This window comes from Setaria viridis, chromosome 4 (genome assembly GCF_005286985.2).
Source record: "Setaria viridis chromosome 4, Setaria_viridis_v4.0, whole genome shotgun sequence".
NCBI lineage: Eukaryota > Viridiplantae > Streptophyta > Magnoliopsida > Poales > Poaceae > Setaria > Setaria viridis.
This window is the reverse complement of record NC_048266.2, coordinates 6,281,661-6,303,469: the sequence shown is the minus strand read 5'-3', so window position 1 is coordinate 6,303,469 and position 21,809 is coordinate 6,281,661. Positions and strand designations below refer to the sequence as shown.

The window sequence follows — 21,809 nt, the reverse complement described above, 5'->3', positions numbered from 1 at the left end:
AGGATGCAAAGCAAAGAAAAGATGGCCCTGGCGCCGGCAGGAGCCACAGTTTCAGCGCCACCGCACGCTCGTTTTCGGGGCGCTGAAACCCAGCCTCGCACGCACGCGCCGCGGCAGCGGAATGTTCACCCCGCCCTCGGGATCCTCGTCGATCGCCTGCCTCCCCATACCGCACGCACGATGGTGCACGTTAATTTCCTTCCCCAGGCGAAATCACCACCGCAGCTGCCATTCCAGGGCATGTTTATGGTGTACTACCTGCCCTCCCTCGCACGAGCACATTCCTCTGATCCAGTGATACTCCACGTGCGACTACGTTGATCCCACGGATCTCGGGTTTGAGCTCTGACATTAACTAGGAGTCATAGCAGTAAGATGCCCGTGCTCCCATGGTTCCATTATTCTTCGTCTCAATTGCCATGAACCAGCAAACACGTCGACTTTTACTGCGCTCGCTGTCGCTTCTTGTCTGCAGCTAGCTTATCAGCACGCACACCAGCGTTTTAGAATCTGGACCGCACGTACAGGGTTCCATGCAGATAAAAACGGCACTGCTAGGCTGAAAGAACCCAAATCATACACCCTCCGTTCCTTTTTATAAGCCATGGTATGATATGGCACGGTCTCCTAAATTAGATTTTGACTATTTATTTACTTTATATTATATTATTTATGGTTATAAATTTATAATTATTGGAAAATATACTTGATTATAAATCTAACGATGTCAAATTTATATTGCAAAATAAAAAAAATGTTGGCTAAATTATTGGTCAAAATTGTAAACTTTGAATCCTGATATATGTGTGCACCTTATAAACATGAACGGAGGAGGAGGGAGTATATTGTAGCATAGAGTAGACTAGCTAGCTAGATCTAAGATGGAGTAGATCAAGCGAGAGGTGGGAAAACCAACGCACAAAATAAGGTCACTTTTACAGTGGAAATCTTAGACTGCGGAACCTAGAAGGGGAGCCAAAAAATTCCCAGCCAGCAACCAAAGGGAGGAAACCTGTCAAAGTAAACCAGTTCAACTCAATTTGGTTTAAGTATACATTTCATTAGAAAATTTGCTTCAGATTTCCTCCAAGATGCAAAATTTTGTCATGGTAAAACAAAAAAATTCGTAGATAGATGAGAAAAATCGGCTATCAGTTTTGTATACCATCGTGAATTTTTGCAAACCATGAACTAAACCCTCTCGTCCTTGTCCCGCAAAAACTCAGATCCCGATGGAAGCGACATTCCTTGCTTCCTCCCCTAGCTAGCGCTCTCCTTCCTTGCGCATCTCCACCATTTCCTTGCTGCCTCACCCCACATCCCCACGAGCATGTGCGCCAGATCCCAAACCACCTCCTCGTAACACCTTTTTAATCTCCCCGTTCCACCCGCGGTAATCAAATCTTTCCGCGTTAATTTAATCCCTCCTTCTCCAACTCTGAACTCCCGCACATGCTGCAGGGACCAGGGGTGGCAGCTTCCATTGGTGGGCGCGCGTCGGCAGGCCTCGATCGGCCGACCCTCCTCACCTAACCTTCTCTCCACGGCACGCCATGGTCCATGGATCAGAGAGGGCGGTAAGCCGGTAAAAACACCATGCAGCCAAAAGCACTGCGCGGAGGGATCTGTGAGGGCTTCAGAGGACGTGCTAGCTTAGCTAGTGCAGGTCTGCAGGAACATGAACTGAAGGATGAAGATGCTGCTGACGACCGGGAGGTACGGAGTAAGAGGTAACTGAAGTTGGTAGTACGAAAGGAACAAGAGACTGTGTGAGGTGTCGTCAGCTAAACAATGTGACGGTGGTTAACTGTCGCAGCAGCTGCAGCGTCTGCTGACAGCTGCTGTGGTACTGTACATTGAATGCCGTCTGTCCCGATGACACCAACCGGAAACAGAAAACAGGAGTTACAATTACGCCACTCGCAGTGTCGCAACGGGCTACACAAATCCAGATCCTACAGGCAGGAACTACGAAGAATTTTGAACACCACAAACAATTCAAGCCGGATGGCGAATGGAGAGAATAGGAGCTACTACTGCCAAAGCGAAAATGCTCGTCTTTTTACTGGTGTCTCTCTGCTCTGCTGGTTTTCTGTACTGTTTCCTCTTTGGAGCTTGCGGCGTCCGATCTCTTTCGCCCCACTGCACGCCGCAGGGCCCTCGCTTTCTGCGCCGCCGCCGACGCTTTTCGGCTGCCGACCCGCTTTACGCTTTTTCCGGCCGCCTTGTACGTCGTCATTCAGCCGCTGGCGGCCACCGTGGTCCACTCGAACCGGCCGCCGGAGTCGAGCGGGAGGCCGCGGGCGACGTCGAAGTTGTACCTGCGGAGGGGGAGAGCCCAGAATTAGTGACCTTGGCGGTCATGGAACTCATCACGACGACGAACGATACGAAATGCATGCGGTGGCGACAGTGAATTCCGACTTACTTGGCCGCGAAGCGTTCCGCCTCGGCCTTCTCCGCGGACGCGAAGAAGTCCTCCATCTCCTCCTCTGCCGGCATCCTTGCCCTGCAAGCCACCGCGGCCGTCGCAGCGTTCAAAGACATCCGACGGTGGTGTTTTTGGTCGTCCGCCGCTTGACTCGACTCCTCGTCGCTGAGATCTACCGGCGGCCGGCTCGACGGCGTCGCCTCCCTCCTGAATTACGAGAATTCACGGGAAACCGTGAGAAAACTCTTGTCATGAGAGTATGCCAGAACGCATAACTTGCGGAATTCCGGAGCGAGGAACTCACCTCTCGCGCCCGCACCCGGCCGAGTCGCTGACGGAGCTCTCGACGTCGGGGTCCTCGCGTGCCTGTACCTGCAGTGAGACCAAGAAACGACGATGAGAACGCATAATTCGGCGCCAGAAGCAGGCAAAAGCAGCTCGCGCCATGCGCGAATTATTCTAATACACAGAGCTCCCGCCCACCTCCGCTGCGCCATCGCTCCTCTCCCTAGCCGCCGCCACAACGACGTCCACCGACGACGCCGTGCTGGAGCACCTCGACATCCCGGTGACCACCACCACAGGCTCCCCGGTAGCTCCAGACTGTGTCGTCCCAGGAAGCGCCGCCTTCTCCTCTGCCGGCACCGAACACCGCACCTCGGCTGCCGCGGCGGCCATGAACAGCCTCCTGCTCCGCAGCTGCAAGTAGCACCCTGCCGCCGCCGCGCAGCCGCCGTCGCCTCGGCCCGTCACCGCCCCCACCTCCACCTCCGCGCGCGCTGCCGCCTGCTTCCTCGGCCTCTTTGGCGCCGGTGCCGCCGCCGCGCTCGCGAAGGCCGCGGAGCGGGACCGCGTCCGGACGCCGACCACCACCTGCGCGAGCTCCCCGGCCGGCGCCCTCCCCGTGCGCTTCCTCATGTACTTCCCCATCAGGGCAAACCAAAGCAAAGGCCCGCCGCTTTGGACGCTTGCCTTGGCCTGCTGCTCCCTTCCTTTCCTTCCCTTCCCCTCGCGCACGCACGGAAACTGGAAACACCCCCACCGCGCTGGCTGGCGGCCTCCTTTTATCTTCCCAGGCGCGGCCAACGGGAATGCGGCCGCCTCCGGTGCTGACCTCGCGTCCGCGTCGGAAGAGGCGAGGCCCGGTCAGAGGTCAGATCCGGATCGGACGGCTGGGGGGCGCTCCCGAGCCCCGCGCGCCGTTACACGCGGGGCCCGCCGCGGTCGTTGGGACACAACGGGACGGTGCGGACCGGGTCTCCCTCTCTTTCCGTTCCGTGACGTTTCCGGCGGAACAGGACGTCATGATTGCGGGATCGGACGGTTGGGGCGTTCGAATTTCGAATTCAAAGCTCGGCGTCAGGTATTCAGATGGGCGAGCGTGGCGGCGGCATGGGCGTGCGCGTGCGCGTGTGGCGTACCTGACGGCCGGCCGGCCGGCCGGGGGGGCCATGGCTGATGGCTCTGATGGGCCAAGAGTAAATGTTGCCACGTGCACCCTCGCAACCGTGCGGCCTCGCCTAGCCGTTTGTTTCCGTGCCTTCCTGCTGCGTTATTATTACGAGTGGCGTGCACGTGCGAGCTTTCACTCTTCCCTTCCGAGTGCTCGCGGTGATTTCTGCACTGACCATCAGCCGGTGGCCATGAACGTGGCCACTACTCACTCTCAGCTTACTGTAATCCTACTGAGTAATCAACTATACTCTCGGCATGCTTACATTACGTGATCTGCTAAAGAGATTCGGCTGATTGCAAAGAGGAGCACGCACGAACCTGGCAACCTGCACGTACTCTCACTCACGTCCTGCTGTCCATTTGTCCAACGACGAGGCGGATCCACGCGCCGGCGCCTGCACGCGGCCGCATCGACGGCGACGCCGCCGCACTGTACGCGCCGGCGGGGCTGTCACATGACTGCTGGCTGCAGTGCTGCATGCGCCCGTACCGGCCTCTGCATCAGAAAGATCCGCGCATTGATCACACGCTGCAGGCTGCACGTACGACGTCCGCGCATGCATGCGTACGTGTCGCCGCAGATCTGCTTGCCTGCTGCTCACCGCGTGCGCTAGACGCCTGGCTAGTACACTGGCCGTTGCCCGGGAGGTGCGTGCGTGGCGACGGCGCCGGCCGGCCGCGCCTGCCGCGATCCGCCTCGTGGCGTGTTGCGCGTAGCTAGCATGGCTAGCTGCATGGGCAGACAGGCACGAGCGGGTCGCGTCGTCATCGTTGCCCGGCCGGTTAGTTGGAGCTTGCAGTTAACTCCGGTCGCCGCCGCGCCATGCGGGTCCAAGTGGAGCGCATGCGGACGCCCCCGACACCCGCCGCGGCGGGGGGAGGGTACCCGAGGAGAGGCGCGCCGCGCGCCATCAAGCGCCGCGGCGTCGGTACGTTGCGTGCGGCTTGGCCGGCCTGGTAGAAGCGGCCACGCGGGGATTGTTGGGGAACGCGACGTGCATGCGTGTGCACGTGACCGTGCGTCCGTGCCCTTGGTTGTCCTCTTTCTCGCCACCTGGGCGGATCAATCATGGACCGACAAAATCTGGCCAACTTCTTGTAATCATCAGGGCAATTGCTCGTGATCCTTATTTCTGGAGCAAAATTCCAAGGGACTTTTGCAGTGAGGAAATGGAAACTTCTATGCGCACGGAGTTATAAGTAAAGATGCCTCGCCCTCGAGAGTCAGTCCTCCAACTAACGGTGTACTGCCACTGTGACCGTGTGAGGGAAAAGCTTTCCTTCGGTTGCTTGTTGCTGGCTTTGTCGATATTTACCTTTCTCGGAGATCCTACCAAACTGTGGTTCATTTCAGAAAGCTTCTGCCACCACCATCTGTACTACGCTCTGGTGCGCTCCTTTGTCTGGCAGGGCTCCGGGCGGCTGGTGAACTTTCTTCCGTGTCAAAGTTGCCTTTACGTATGGCATGCACTACTTCCTCTCGCAGGAGTGCATTTCTAAAAGATTGTTTGTTTGTTTCCTGAACCAGGATCCGATTTTCTTGTCCTACACTATATACCAAGATTTTATTGAGGTTAAAATTGGCAGAGTAGGACGATCAGGTCTCTGAACCGGTCACCTCACCGGTCAGACCGATTGGACCAAAGTTCTCAAAATGCAAATTGAACTTCATCATTGTGTAGCTCTCGTCGAGTAGATCCAAATGCATATGTAGAATGTCCGATTTGAAATTCGGATGAGAGAGTTATGACCTCGGGAAGATCTGCACCTAGGAAACCCGGTCAGACCGGTTTGCCAGGGCGGTCAGACTGGTTTGGTCTGCGTAGTCCGAGTTAGGAATTGTCCGGTCCTGAGATTTGGGAGGCCCGGGGCAAAAATAAAAATCGGGGCCCTTTAATATAAACATTATAACAAATATATATGAAATATTACCAATAAATACTTAAATGTATCTAAAAGCAATATTCATATCAAACTATTTATACATATTACCTTAAAAGTTTCTTCTAACATTCCTCGATGCAAAGTCACTTATGATAGGGTTGATGTCAATCTTATCCAATAATTTTTTTCTCGATGCATAATGTTGCCAAACCGTTTAACCTCTCCTGAGTCATTGTTGACCTCAAATAGTTCGTCAATAACTTCAACTTTGAAAAGTTTCTTTCAGCCTATGCGACAGTCACAGGCACAGTAAATAAGAGTCGGTAAGCAATGGAGATATTAGGATAACAATCCACATCTTTGACATGCTCAAAAATCTCCATAGCAGACATTACACCATCTGGCAATGTGAATTTTATAATTTTTAATTCAAAAATAAGATCATATACCTCAACATCAGATGAACCATCAAAAGAAAAAGTTTCTGCAAATTTAGTACAACATTCTTCAAGTTCATTATCGTTTAATGACTTCAAAGTGCTTGAGCTCATCAAAAATCCGAATATATCTTTAAACACCATGAGTTCTTCAAATCTCTTTTTCAAAGAAGCGATCGTCATATCAACCAAAATAAAAAAAATATTCAACTTCAAAAGTATTCTCAGCTTCAAGAATTTCTTCTTGGCAATTACTTTCAACAAACTGATTCTTCCTCGTAGCACAATATTTTTCTGGAAATGATACCTCTACACCCATGTCTGTTGCAATACCTTTGGTGATGATCAGACTAGAAGAAAATCCCTCATTTCTGTAATTCTCAAAGTATTACGTTATACCTTATATTTGCTTCAATGTAGAGTCAATGCACATGGCTGGCGATTGCAACTTCTTGCTCACTTTATTTACAGCAAATAAAATATCATACCAGATAACCATACCAAGTAGAAATTCAAAGCTGCCAAGTGCATCAAATAAATTTTTTGCATCACTTCTATTGTTAGGTTCAATGTTAGAAGTATGATGTAACTTAGACAAAGCAGATCTTAACTCAGTAGCTTGATATCTTATTGCTGTAACACTTTTGATTCTACTCTCCCAATAAGTATTGGACAATGATTTCACAGTTAGACTAGGAACATGTTTAAGCAAAACATTCCACCTTTTCGTAGAACCAGCAAATAATACATATATGAGCTGAACAAATCCAAAAAATGAAACAACTTTCCCACTGGATTTTGCCATATCACAAAGAGTAAGATTTAGACTATGGCACGCACATGGCATATACAATGCTCTTGGATTGATATCAAGTAACCGTGTTTTTACCCCTTTGTATTTTCCTTTCATATTAGAACCATTATCATAGCCTTGACCCTTATGTCACTAATTTTTAAGCCAAAGAACTCCATAGACTCAAGCAATATATTAAAAAGCTCCAAACCAGATGTGTCATCCACCTTCAAGAACCCCAAAACGTACTCCTCAATTTTTATCTTGCCATCAGACAAATTAACACATTGAACTAATAAAGTCATTTGTTCTTGATGACTAACATCAGGGGTACAATCTAGGATAATAGAGAAATACTTGGTCTCTTTAACAACCTTTATGATAGAACTTGTGATATTAGAAGCTAAAAGAGATATCAACTCATTCTGAATTTTATGACTGAGGTAATGATAATGAATTCCTTTGTTCTCAATGCGTCTAAGGTGGTCTTGCATTACCAAGTCAAATTCTGCAATCATCTCAGCACAAGCTAAAAAATTACCATTACTATCATTATAAAGCTGCTCACTGCTTCCTCTGAAAGCCAAATTACGTTTACCAAGAAATTTCACAGTGGCTATTATTCTTAACAAAACTTGCCTCAACCGTTCTTTCTCCTTTGTGATTTGCTCCTGCAATTCTTTATCAATTGTTTTCTTTTTTCGCAGTCTAGCTCTCAACATATCAACGACTCTCCTAATTTTAGGATAAGTAAAAGAATTCACATCCAAGACAGAAAGAGAAGGCAATTCAAACCTAATGGCCAAACATTACGAATCCAAGACAGAAAGACTTATAGCCATAAAAAAATAACAAGAGAACGAAAATCCAACTGTTCATGTTACTAATATGCTCGACACTATTTTCATATTCTCTAAGCTTCTCACTGATATGCCTCCAATTTCTAAACCCATCACCTGCTAAGGAACTACGACTCTTGTTAGTGCTAGATTTGAAGATCTTACAGCAGAAACAAAAAACTTTGTTAACATGTTTTAAATAAACTAACCATTTTCTATCATGTACCTCTCCATTGCTTAATTTTCTAGAATAATGAACATATGAAAAATGTCTTGAGGCAGCATCTAGAGGAAATTTGATATTTTCTTCTCTTATAGGCCCTTTCTCGACTAACATGTCTCTTGCTTTATTATCAAGATTATCCCAATTTCTTGGATCATAAATATCTGAAGTGTAAACTGGTTCCTCATCACCACTAGCAGACTGTGCATGTGCACCTGATGCATTTACTGTGTTCTCAAAGTCACTTACATTGTTATCATCGACGTTGATGTTAACATTTTCTTCATGATTCCCATTAGTTGCTTCATCCACAACAACTATTGCCAACTCATATGGGTTCATCTAAGCGCCTGTATTACTCTCAGGTCCCTGATTACTCTTGAAAAATTTATCTATAGCTCCTCTCTGTGATTCTATCAACTCATCGATACATCTTTTTCTTTTCCTTTTCTCAACTAGATTCATATTTTCTAGACGACATGATATCCCACAGTGCTGAAATATTATAAATACACAATAATTATAAATCAGTTAAAATTAACTAACTTGTGATAGTGAATTAATAATTAATGATATGAAGAATTGGGGAATTGATAATCGAATCACCTGATCACAGAAGCGAATTGTTCCCAACTGCAAAATCAGCAAGCTAAACTTTCTAGAATAGAACTCTCAACAGTCAACACATCAATCGCGAGGAACAGTGAACAAGCAGCGAATAGGATCAACTTGAGCACCTAGAGGTCACGAGTGCACAACAACAGACTGCAGGTAGCACGAGTCACGATTCATGACTCACGATTCAAAAACAACCTGACGAAAAGCAAACAGGAACCAGGCAGGAGTCAGGAATAGCGAGCAGGATTATAGGAACAAGAGAATAGCAAATTGGTCATGCGCACAACGCACGAGTATGCACCTGCAGTCCTGCATGACGCGGCGGCGGCAACCCTTGGTGGCGGTCGACGCGGAGTATGATTGGATCTACTACTGCTAATCACGATTTAGTCAACAGGTATAGGTAACCTGACACATCGGGTGGGGCTCCTGGGAATTGGGGGCCCAGGGCAGCCGCACACCTGGCCCCTCCCAAGGGTCGGCCCTGGAATTGTATTTTGACACGGGATTTGTTAGGGTTTTGATTCTTAACAAGGTAAGAGCTCCCCACCCTATAAATATAAAGGGCCACGGCCGATTGAGGGAATGCAGTCGATCACAAATCAATCTATCTTTTATCGTTTTACCTTTTATCCTCGTTACCCTACTTTTCCAACCCTATGTGATGTTCTTCTCTCGTCTCCAAGGCATGAGGAGGCGCCCTAGCTGGCCTGCCGAGCCTAGGGCAACCCAAGGTGCGCCTGCCCCGATGGGTCCCTCCTGGGCAGGCACTCGTTGGAACCTCGCCTGGCTCCCCGGTAAGATCGGTCTGATTGGCCCGCGCAAAGGAGCTGTAAGGAGCCCCTCCGCGCGCCGCACGTTCAATTGCATTCGTGTGTTGGTCCGATTTTAATAACAACACATTTTGACGACTCCGCTGGGGAACAAGATCATCATCAAGGATTTGCAATCTTCAAGTGAGTACAAACTCTTGATCTTAATCTTGAGGTTGCAATGCATCCTTATGTTGGTGCTGCTAGATCCTTTGAGGAAAATATTGCATCGGCTAGCAATTATTTAGATTTTTATTCTAGATATCCAAATTGTGATCATGAAAATCACATACAAAAGCCTATGCAAAATAATGTGTATACCTCAAGTTTTCATGATACTAGCAACATGCAAAGTATGTCTATGTACTCTCATACATCGTCACCTCAACAAATTATATACCGGTGGACAATATAGTGAGTTTGGTCGAATTTGAGTCCAATTGTACAATGAATTCACATGAAAAAGTTGCTAAACGCATCTTTGATGAAAAAGATATATTTGAAATTCATGATATATTTGCTGAAATGTGTAAAGAGCTCATGTTAATGGCACAAAAAGTCGCTACTGATTGCAAACAATCAGCTAGTCTTGTTAGAAAACAGGGTTTAACAAATCCCATTATTGATAATTCAGCTTTAGCAGAAAGTAAACTAATGGAAAAGTAAGATAACATTAGTATTAGTGCTGAATTAGTTGTTAATCCTTGCAAAAACTTGCCGACTAGTGATGTTGTTGGTCAAGAAACAAGTCGGCAGTCTCAACTTGAAATTGTTGACCCAAAATCCCTAGAAAGAGCATAGAAACTATATCTAGTACTTCCATGCTCGGGGGGCAACAAAACAAAGGTGAATGTGTCGGTTCTACTGAAACCGGTCTTACCGGTTTGCAAACCGGCGCTTCTTCAGGGGTTTCGCAAAATAAATCAAAACCAAAGATGGTTAAACCCAAGAAACCTGAGATTGGTGTTTGGAAAACCGTTGAATCCAAAGGCCATCATAAGCATGAAAAGGAAAAGCTAAACCCAAAGAAGCTTCCGGCAAAGTTCCAAAGACAAAAGGATGTCAATGATGCTAGTCGGTCTAAAAATTCCAAGCACTCAAAATCTGTTCCAAAACAGAGGTTCCATGATCAAAATCGGCTATGGAATAATTTTCCTACATCAATGCCGTTTACTTCACATGGATCACCTGTGCCTATACCATGGGAGTTTTATTTTAATACACCTTATTCTTATATATCATGGTATTATAATTCATATATGCCATCGCTTCCTAAATATTTTTATCCAGATTATATTACATATAGAGAGCCGACAATTAGTGTGTCATCACCTATGAATGATGACCGTTTTCATCAAAGAGATCGGTCTATGCAGAAAAATAAGTGCAAAGTGACTAAACAACTCTATCGTGTCAAAAAGGATGGTAGACTAAATAAAAAAAAATTGAGATTTGACACTAGACATAGAAAAGACGAACACTGAAGAATCATCGGCTAGTTTTATTAATCAGATTGCCCCTAATGTTGAACATGTTTCAAACAAAATAGCTGAACAATATGTGAGTTCGGCTGGGGGGGGGGGGGGGGAAGATGACTTCAAAGTGGCCGGCTCTGAAGGAACCGGTCTAACCGGTGTCCAAACCGGTCTGACCGATCTTGCTAGAAAATCTGGTAGAGCTGCAAATGTCACACCAAAGAGCAATGTGATGAAGAAAAAGCCAGGCTTTGCTGATTTGTTACATAAATATCAGAAAATAGTTGAGCAAAAGCAAATCAATTGGTTAGAAGACAATCAAAGGAGGAGTTCTTCATCACCAAGGGCAAAAAGGCATCAATGATCGTCTCATTGATCTTCATCATTTACTCCATCGATGCATATGTCGTGGAGTGCATATTCAGGTATATCTAATTATAATCTATAGTTTTGGTATAATCCTTGGTTCTCGTTTTATGATTATCAATATTATGATTATGATTTACCAAGGAGCTATAATTGGTCACCATGGACGCATTAAGATTTCTGTTATTAGATATGCTTAGATGTTCAAAGCCGAAAGTAGTAGTTTCGTACATGTTGTATTTGTTAGAATTCTATTTCGGCTACATTAGCATCCACAAAAAAACCATCATATGGGCGATGTATTGTTTATCATTGTCTTTAGATAATTTTGATTATTGAGAATGTTTTCTGGCACGCAAGCTTTGCCATAAAATGGGGTGGGGGGGTGGGGGCATGTGTTCGAGGTCAAAATTGGCAGAGCTGGACGATCAGGTCTCTGAACCAGTCTCCTCACCGGTCAGATCGGTTGGACTAAAGTCCTCAAAATACAAATTGAACTTCATCATTGTGTAGCTCTGGTCGAGTAGATACAAATGCATATGTAGAACGTACGATTGAAATTCGGATGAGAGAGTTATGACCTCGGGAAGATCTGCACCCAGGAAACCCGGTCAGACCGATTTGCCAAGGCGGTCAGACCGGTTTGGTCTGCGTAGTCCGAGTTAGGAATTGTATTTTGACATGGGATTTGTTAGGGTTTCGATTCCTAACAGGGCAAGACCTCCCCACCCTATAAATATAAAGGGCCACGGCGGATTGAGGGAATCCAATCGATCACAAATCAATCTATCTTTTATCATTTTACCTTTTATCCTCTTTACCCTACTTTTCCAACCCTATGTGTTGTTCTTCTCTCGTCTCCAAGGCATGAGGAGGCGCCCTAGCTGGCCTGCCGAGCCTAGGGCAACCTAAGGTGCGCCTACCACGATGGATCCCTCCTGGGCAGGCACTCGTTGGATCCTCGTTGGGCTCCCCGGCGTGACTGATCTGACCGGCCTACCATACCGGTCTTACCAGCCCACGCAGAGGAGCTGCAGGGAGCCCATGCGCTCGCCACACATTTGAGTGTGTTCATGTGTTAGCCCGATTTTAGCGCCAACATACCCCTAGCTGATCGAGTTTAAAATGAGAAATTAAACTATACACTCCGGTTAAAATAACTAGTAATCAACCTAAAAATGGCTTCCTTCACTACTACAGAAAGCGGTATTACCACCGGCCTTCACCGCCGGTTTGGGATCCGTCGTATCCAATTCAATGGTGATGGGGATATCCCATCACCACCAGTTCCGGTTCTGGAACCGGCGGTGATGCTGGATAAAAAAATTCCCAGCCCCGCGTCACGTTGGCCGCGCCTGGCCGCCGTGCCTCGTTTGCGCCGGCCGCGCCTCCCTTAGGACCCGCCGGCCACCCCTCGTCCAGGCCTTCCGTCGCTCCTCCCGGCCGGGGAGAGGGGCAGCAGAGGGAAGGAGGAAGAGGAGGAGGAGGAGGGGAGAGAGAGTGAGTGACTCACCGGCCGGCGAGCCACCCAATGCTTGGATCATGCCGTCCGTCGCTCCTTGAAGTCGAGCCCACCTGGATCTCGCTACCCACCGCTCCTCGAAGTCGAGCCTTCCTGGATCTCGCCGCCTGCTCCTCGCCCCCCACGCCACCGCGAGTTGGGCCGTTGCTGGTGCAGTTGCTCCTCAACTCACTGGCCTCTGTTGCCGCTCCTCACTGCCGCCATGAGCTGTGAGGGGCGCACGGAGGGAGGAGGAGAGGGGCGGTGAGATCTTGAAGAGAGGGAGAGAGGGGAGGCGGCTGGGGGAGGGAGGGAGCCACAGAGGAGAGGGAGAGGAGGATGGAAGGCGATCGGCGAGAGGGAGGGCTGAGAGAGAGAGAGGGGTGCGGCAAGTGGGAGGAGGAGGAAGAGAGGGGGGCGGGGGGAGGCAAAGAGAGTGAGGAAGAGAGAGGGGTAGCTGGGCAGGGGAGTGGGATAGCATGGGCCCGAATGCAAGTTGTTCCTCTGAATAGAAGTTGATGAAAATTTCGGGTCCGGGGCAACTATCACCACCGGTTTGTATTACGAGCCGGCGGTGATACTACAAACCGGTGGTGATGGTAATTTTCACCGCCGGTTTTCACCTCCTACAGCTCCATTTCCTTTACAACCGGCGGTGATACTATATCACCGCTGGTTTACCTAAAATCGTTTGTGATAGCCCGTCTCAGATGGTTCATTCTGTAGCAGTGCTTTTCAACGGATAATCATTGGTTGACCTTGATAAAGATGCTAACTAGCATACAGCAAAGATAACCCTCTAGGCTTTATCTAAGACTCTTGGATAAGGGAGAATGCATGTCATCTACTGATCTACCGGTGTAGACCCTTGTTTTAACAAAACCTTATCTTTTCGTCCTTTCTGCATGCTCTACTCCATAGGATCAAATGGCGTCCTGCTAGCTAATCATGACACATGTTTCAAGCACGCATTGGCTAGATCCAAGAATAATTATCCTGGCTGACAGCTGCAGATCGGCGATATGATCTTTAGCGCGGATTGGTAGTTCTAAAAGAAAAATCATTCACATGTGTATGACAGTAGTTTGTGCTTCTGAGTTTTCTGACGTCACATGTAAGACAAAGCTCCCGTCTGGAGCACACTGGATTAAACTTTGGTGAACACGGATAAGCCAGTGCCATCCGACTAACGGGGGCCGTGATTGGAGCAGGTCCCGCCCAGACAACTAGTCTGAAACTCTGGCTTTTGTTTACGGTAATAACTTGAGAGCAGAGAGGTCCAGATCGACAAAACCACGAGCTGCTTGACCGGCTGTGTAAGCTCGCAGCAGCAGTTAATCTAATGCAAACGCTTAGCAGCACCACCAGACATACGGAGGCGGCCGGGACACGATAGACGGGGCAGTTGAGATCAGTTTCCAAACGATGGGACCAAGCGAATTCAAGAACTGGAGTAGGGGCAGAGTTCTTGCAGTAAAAGCTCGGCTCTGAAAATGTCGGGAGTACTATGCCACGTCGTGCTTGCCGGCGAATGCTCACGCACAGTGCTGGAGGCTATGTTCGGATTCACACACAGTGAGTTGAACGCACTGTTGAGATCTCAAAAATACAGTGATCACTTGTTTTGAATCCAAATACCATGGTTTGTCGCGCGTGATGATGAAAGATGGTACTAGATTCTATCAAGGTTGAAAACTAAACGGAGTGTTCATCGATCGCATGCATTTACACACGTGAGCAGTGTCCGACGAAGTGATTGAAGAAACAAAAGGAGTCGAAAGCTGCGAACGTGATAGATGCAACAATAATGGGAGGAGCAGAAGACAGGGCAGCGTGTGCTGGGAGGAAGAGGCCAAAAGGCAATAGGACAAGAGGGGCGAGAACACAAAAGGATAACGAACAGGAAAATGCTCCCACTCCCACTGCCAATTACGGCGCCTGGCAGACTGGCAGCAAGGATCTCCCAGTTCGTCTGGTCCGGCTCCGGCCCTTGGCTGTCCGTGCCCGATCAGGCTGGTGGAGGCGCCGTGACATCGGAGGGCCTGCCGGCACTGAATGACAGCAGCGCACAGTGGTTCGGGCCTTTGGGCACAGTCACACGTACAGCACGCGGATCTGTCTGCGTCGTTTCCCTTATTCTCGCGTTTCATTTGTTCTTTTTATCGAGTTTCGTTACTGTGTCTGCCTGGTAGTTCTTGCTGTGCAGCGCGGCCATAAAACAAGACATGGTTTTCAGACTTCACGAGCAAGCGTGTTGTATTGTATCCAGGAAGAGATCTGAAGTAAATAAAACAGCCCAACAGTTCATGCATACGTATATCTATCCTGTTGATCGAAGCTAGCATAGCTGGACCCAGTGGCGGAGCTGACTCGAAATTTTAGGTGGGGCAGAAACATATGGCGACATTAAATAATAACTAATATCACTATATCACAAATTGATACCACGTCTATCTTGGAATCATATGAATAGAGTAGAGACGCTAATTGCTGTCAGAGCATCAGAATTAGGAAGTTGCGGCATCGCTCACCAGGGCAAGGTTCAAAGCAGGCGAGCAGCGGTTGCTGCAATAGTAAGCTTGCTAAAGTCTTGTATTCACTACCCGAATCCTCTAATTGCTGAGTGTTTTTTTGTTTACCGAGTGTATTCCTTCGGACACTCGGCAAAACTCTCTTCGCCGAGTGTTTCGTGAAAAACACTCAGCAAAATAATTACATACACTCGGCAAACAAAAGGTTTGCCGAGTGTTTTCATTTTGGCACTCGACAAACAAAGAGTTTGCCGAGTGTTTTATTTTTCGCACTCGGCAAAAAAAAATTAAAGAAAAAAAGAAAAAAAGAAACGTTTGCTAAAAAAAACTACTTCAGACACGCCCCCCCGGCCCCCCGCCTCCCAGCGCCCAGACGCCTCCTTCCTCCACAACACCGGCGCCCCCTCCTTCGCCCCACCTCCCTCTCCCTGCCACCGGCGCCCCTTCGCCTCCCTCGTGCCCGAGCTGGCCCGGCCCCTCCATCTCCGGCGCGAGGGGCGCCGCCTCACCTCCCTCTCCTCCAGCGCGGGGGGTGCCTCTCCCCTCCCCTCCCTCTCCTCCTCAGGCGGTGCGAGTCCCCTCCCTCTCCTCCGGTGGGCGACGACGCTCGCCCCCTCTCCTGGCCGGATCTGGCCGCCGCCCCCTCCATCCCGGCCGGATCTGGCCGCCGCCCCTGCCTCCCGACCAGATCTGCCGCGCCGCCCCTCCTCCGGGCCAGATCCGGCGGAGGCCGTGGTGGGCGGGAGCGGGCGTGACGGCTGGGGGTGGCCGATGGCCGTGGTAGGTGGGGTCGTGGTGGCGGGCGTGGCGGCTGGGTGCGGTGGTGGTGCTGTTGTGGTGCGGTGGTGGTGCTGTGGTGGTGCTGGCGGCGTGGGTGGTGGTGGTGCGGCGGCCGTGGGTGGTGGTGGTGCGGCGGCCGTGGGTGGGTGACGACGGCCGTGGGTGCGTGAGGGCGGCTGTTTTTTTTATTTTTTTTTAAAAAAAGTACGCCGAGTGTTTTTTGGGCACTCGGCATCTCTTTGTCGAGTGCCCGACAAAAAACACTCGGCAAACTAGTGTTTGCCGATAGTTTTTTTGCCGTGTGCCCTTTGCCGAGTGTTACACTCGGCGAAGGGTTTGCTGAGTGTTTTAGGGGCTTCGCCATGTGCCCCAGGCACACGGCAAACCTTCCGTTTCCGGTAGTGATTTCGTTTACTGTCTTCTGCTTAATAAAAACGTGCAACGATTGTGGAGAAAAAGTTAGCTAGCAGCTGAGGCATCGCCGGGCACGAGCAGTACAGGCGTCTAGCAGAAGGGACGGCATGCTTGTGCTTGTTACGTTTACTTCAGCTGATTGGTAAATTTGGGTCACTGGTCACAACTTACAATGTGTTGCTGCTGGGCATATCGTTACCTGGGCTTTAATTCTTTTGAGACGTATACCTCTTCGTTTTCCTCTTTCTTCAACCTGAGACCTGATGCCTGACGGGAAGATAAAAGTTAGCTGCGCGCAGCCATGGCGCTGCCCCTGCTCGGATGCGCGACGAGGGGGTGGGGGGTATTTGCGCCGGCGGTTAGCTGGCAGGTGCCCCACCCTGCTGCTGTATGGGGAGCTCCGCCTATGGCTAGACCCGCTAGTCGGTAGAGCATGTGTGGGCTACACGAGTCAGCATTGAGTGGTGACAATGAAACAGTAGCTGATTGAAGCGAGACAGACCACGAGGCAGACAAGCCTAGCTGGCGGGCTAGCTCGACCAATCGTACATGCTGTGGAGACGGGGAAGGGGCCCCGGATTACCTAGCCTGGAGACGGACGTGATCGCACTGTGCCATGCAGTCCTCAAGGGAACAGTTCCGACGTCCCGGGGTCACTTCGGAAAATGCCATGCAGCGGACACCCGCTGGGCCGCCCATTACCGCGTCAAGATTCGTGCTGACCATTTGTTTATTTCGTATTCACTTGATATTTTTCTTTTTGACACTGTATTGCTTTCACATGGCCCCACAGACTCTTTGCTGTCCTCCTCCTCCACCGGCCGTCCTCCTGCTCGCCGTTCGCCGTAGTGGCCTGCCGCCGGCCGCCACCTTCTGCTCGCTGTGCTCGCCGAACATGTCTTCTGTCGCTTCCTTCGCAATCTCTTCGTCGCCGCCGTCCTCCAGTGGCTCGCCACCTTCTGCTCGCCGTGCTCGTCGCCGCCGTCGCCGCCGGCCTGCCACACCCCGCTTCCAAAGGTTCTCTTTGTCGCAGCCGCCGTCATCGCCTCCGGCCTGCCGCGTCCCGCCGCCTTCCAACTCTCAACGTCACCGCCGCCACCGGCCTGCCGCACGCCACCGCCTTCCCTCTCTCTACGCCGCCGCCGCCCTGCCGCACCCTGCCGCCTTCCCTCTTTCTACGCCGCCGCCGCCTTCCCTCTCCGCGGTCACGCCGTCGTACCGCACGGCGCTACCGCCCCACCCCTGCTTCCTTATCTCTTCGGCAGACACCCGCTGGTTCAGCTACCTCATCTCTACGACGCTAGGGCACTGGTCTTGGCGAGCTGTAGATGGGCCTGGCCCATAGAAGTCAATGTTTCTTCATGTGTTATTGAATGCAGATCGACCCATGTTGCTTGAAAGCAGCCCAAGTACGAGAATGTAAGTTAAATCTCGCCGTCATTTGACTCAAAACACTACTCGAGGGCAAGTTCTCATCAGATTAATGCAAAAAAAAAAGTGAGGTAATGAGCACATTCATAACAGATATCCAGAATGCATCTGTAGCGCAAAATGATTCAATTCGGAGGGCCTATACGACACACTGTTAAAACAGCAAAAGTTCGCATGTCTATCGCTGGCCCTGTTACAGAATGGTACTTAACGAAGAAGCAATTATGTCACGCTTCACATTCATACATACTTAGAGACTAGCCAAGCATTGTTCACAGAGCTCAAAATACGTGCTTCAGGTTCTACATACTTCAGTACCTGCCGCTCATGGCCTCCATAATACTTGCAGGTGGCTGCCCCATGTTTCCAAACATAGTTAGCAGCTGGCACAACATGTTACAACACTTCTGAAGTTGATTAGCCTCCTGCATCAAAGTTCACATTCATATCAATTTTACTATCACAATAAACATTAGTTACATTTGAAATGTTGTGCAACAGCTTACTGGTGTTAAAATCCTTGTTAGGTACTGCCCATCAAAGTGTCTTGCATAAAACATTGTGTAGAATCCAGAGTTGTTGCTTCATTATAGAAGATACTGTTAGATAGTGATGCATTCTTTCCATTCATACAGTTTAAGTTATCTTTTTTTGTCACATTGATTTATTTATTTATGTACCTGTTCCCATGTGCACCAGGAACTGTCAAATACTCTACCTCCCAGGATTCCATATTGCCACATGCACCCGGGAAGTACCTTTCTTTGGATTCTTGTATATAGCAGCATGCATGATCTTGACACCCAATTTGTGCTTCTTTGCCATATGATGTTCCCCAAATGGCATGTCCATTGGATCCAATACCATAACTCTTTCTCTTTCAAAATCCCACACGTATAAGCACCAATGCCAGTGTATTAGCTCTGGCGCTATCACCTACAAAATAAACAATAGAATGCATTAGTTTGTTTTAGATGTGCACTAATGTTCTCAACCATAAGCTTGATTTATGATGTTTCCTTTAGAGCTTACCAGCCTGCATTCAGCAACATTGTAGGTTATGTGGTAGTTCACAAACATTTCTTTTACTTCCTCTGAAGCTACATACCCATCTCCTCTGAAAGCATTCACCTGCATGTTATCCATGTTCATACAATGGTCACTTTATATGAAGAATACCCTAATTTTATTTTCCCTGTCAGCCACTACCTAAATTTTAACCCTAGGAACATACCGCAAAATCCACCGGTAGGAAGTGTCTCCATCTCTTCTCAGTCCATCTTGCATACATATATACCATCATCTGATTGGTGGTATATAGCCTTACAATTGCATTCATTGTTGTTATACTAAGGTCGAAATGCCCTCCAAACATTCCTTGAAGTAATTTTCCATCAATTTCAAGCATCGTTGGAATGTCATGAATGTACCATATCCTACCACGCAGGAACAAAAAAAAGTTAATTACTGTCTTGTTTGTACATGCAGTTTGTATAGATTACCGGTTCACAATCATTACCTATTTCTTCATCGTACACTTCTCTGAGTGCTCTCTCTGCTGTCAGCTAAACTTCTAAAGGAGCATCTTATGTGCTAGACCAATATTGAAAGGAGAAACACCAAACCTTGACTGATGACCGAAGTACATAGCATCAACTACGATGTCATTAACTACCATTGTTTTGCTACCACTACGATATATGACAAGAATTTTATGACACATTTGTTCCTGTCATAGATCTATGATGTTTCTAGTTGAAAACATCATAAAGTCTCACATTCGAGCAATTTAGTGACAAAGTTATGGAACGTCATAAAAGTTACCACTGTAGCTAAAAAGAAATTGTCACTCATAATGGTTTTGTGACGATATAAGATCCACGAAAATATTATAAACCAACTAGGGTCCCACATGTAAGTTTAAACTGATAAATAGGCGGTAAAATAAAAGAAAAATGTACTCCTCCCGTGGGTCGAACCTGTTACTAATCGGGTGGGGAGTCTTTACCGCAACCGGGTCCCACATGTAAGTTTCAGGTGAGTTGGTGGTAGAAGTTTTGGTAAATTATGTTAGGGTGAGTTGGTGACAGAAGTTTTGGTAAGTTACGTTAGTCAGATGAAAAAAGGGAAGGAAAATAAAAAGGAAAGAATGTCCATAGCAAGGATCAAAGCTGTGACCTCTAGAAAGGGCTGAGACAACACTACCACTAAGACATAAACTATGTGTGTTATATGAAGGATACATTTTATATATTCTGCTACTTAAAAATGTGGTCCACATGCCAGTTGCAGACCCAAGAATCGAGTATATTTCTCATTTCTCAACATGGCGTACACTACTACAAGAGACTCACCGGCACCACGCTCCTGTTGGATGTGGCAAGGATAAGAGCGTCAGTGCGCATATCTGTAAAGGCCTGCGGCAGGAATGGCGCATCCTAGCGGTGACGGGAGGAGGAGGAGCTACGATCAGGTCAGTCCCTTGTTTTGTGCCGCTACTTTCCCCTATCGTCCTAGGGAAGGTGATTTCTGGATTTGGGGATCTGGGTTGAAGATACTAGATTCTGATTTCATCATACCCTTAGATTTGCATTTCAATTGGTGTTAGAAGTTGATAGACTATAGTTTATGAAGTGCAAAACTAAACATTAATTTCAAGTTATGATGACTTTGGTGATGCAATTAGTTTGTAATTTGATAGGTTCTTATATTTTACTAACTTCTAGAGGTGCTTGGAGTCATTGGTGGCAATAGATCGGGGTCTCCTAACCGTGATGTTATTGTCGTGGATCCTGAAAACAAGTGCGAGCATGGGTATGCTCTCCAAGTGAGGTAGGATTGGACATTTGACAACCCTGGGCACCAGTATGCATCCTGCTGCAAGGAAAACAATAACTTGTTTCAATTATAATAAACCTTTCTTGTACTCTTGAAGTTAGTGTTGTAAATGGAGAATTGTATGAACGTAATCAGTGTTTACAGCGTGAAGGGGAGAAATGCGTGGTGTTTAAGTGGGTTCATCCTGAATGGGATGCTAGGACTAAAGGTATTCTGGTGAAGCTGATGAAAAGGAAGGAAAAAGTTAAAGAGGAAGCAAGGATGTGGGAAGAACAATGGAGAATTGCTACGAAGGAGTTGCACATGGTGAAGCGATACTTTGGGGAGACAACCCATGATCTGGAGGATCACATCGAGAATTTCGGCGAATTTTCAATTTCTGACCTAGTTAGAGGATGGGGGGATGAGTCCGAGTACAACTCGACTTCTTCCGTCAGCCGAATTTATTTTCATGAGCCGGCACATAAGCCATCGTGCGAGTCGGATTACCACCAGAGTCGAATCCCGTTCGGACTCCGCAACGCGACCACTGTCTATCAGGCGGTCCTGTCCAAATCACAATCCGATACGGATATGATTGAGGAGCTCGACTACTACTTGGATACAGACGAGGAGACTCCTTTATCAGGTTCGCAGCAGGGCCTGGTAATCACATCAACTCCCAAAGACAGATTCGTCTACTGGTCCAAAATGAAGCCACCCACTCTTGCCAAGGATGACGATTCGTGCCTCCTCGCCTACCTTGACACTCTCCCATACCAGGAGGGAGCTCCTTTGTCGCCCATCTACGAGGAAGGCGGCACCATGGAGGTCATCACTTCAAGCTCGGGAAGCTACTCTCCAGAGTGAGACTCTTCGCCGTTGTTGCTGGACAAGAGGACGAAGAAGAAGAGCGACGGGATAGAAACCCACGACATGAGCGTCACCAAGATGACGTCTCGCAGGATGAGCTCACCGCCAGCGTTGCTAGAGAAGAGATCG

At 48.4% G+C, this 21,809-nt stretch overlaps 1 protein-coding gene across 1 annotated transcript; it reads right to left on the bottom strand.

The window, feature by feature from the left end:
* Positions 1–1,770: 1,770 nt before the first annotated feature.
* LOC117851817 (cyclin-dependent kinase inhibitor 1) lies at positions 1,771–3,474 on the bottom strand. Its single transcript, XM_034733716.2, has 4 exons — positions 2,915–3,474; positions 2,736–2,803; positions 2,429–2,638; positions 1,771–2,321 (listed from the first exon to the last, which is right to left on the bottom strand). Exons 1-4 carry the CDS (start codon positions 3,359–3,361, stop codon positions 2,240–2,242), a joined length of 807 nt encoding a protein of 268 aa, XP_034589607.1. The 5' UTR covers positions 3,362–3,474; the 3' UTR covers positions 1,771–2,239.
* Between the last annotated feature and the right edge of the window lie 18,335 nt (positions 3,475–21,809).

Bases quoted from the DNA above. Each gene is read 5' to 3' on its own strand.
- LOC117851817 (XM_034733716.2), bottom strand. From the start codon at position 3,361: ATGGGGAAGTACATGAGGAAGCGCACGGGGAGGGCGCCGGCCGGGGAG. The intron at 2,804-2,914 runs GTGGGCGGGAGC...GTCTCACTGCAG, and splicing joins GGAGCGATGGCGCAGCGGAG to GTACAGGCACGCGAGGACCC. The intron at 2,322-2,428 runs GTAAGTCGGAAT...CCCCCTCCGCAG, and splicing joins GCGGAACGCTTCGCGGCCAA to GTACAACTTCGACGTCGCCC.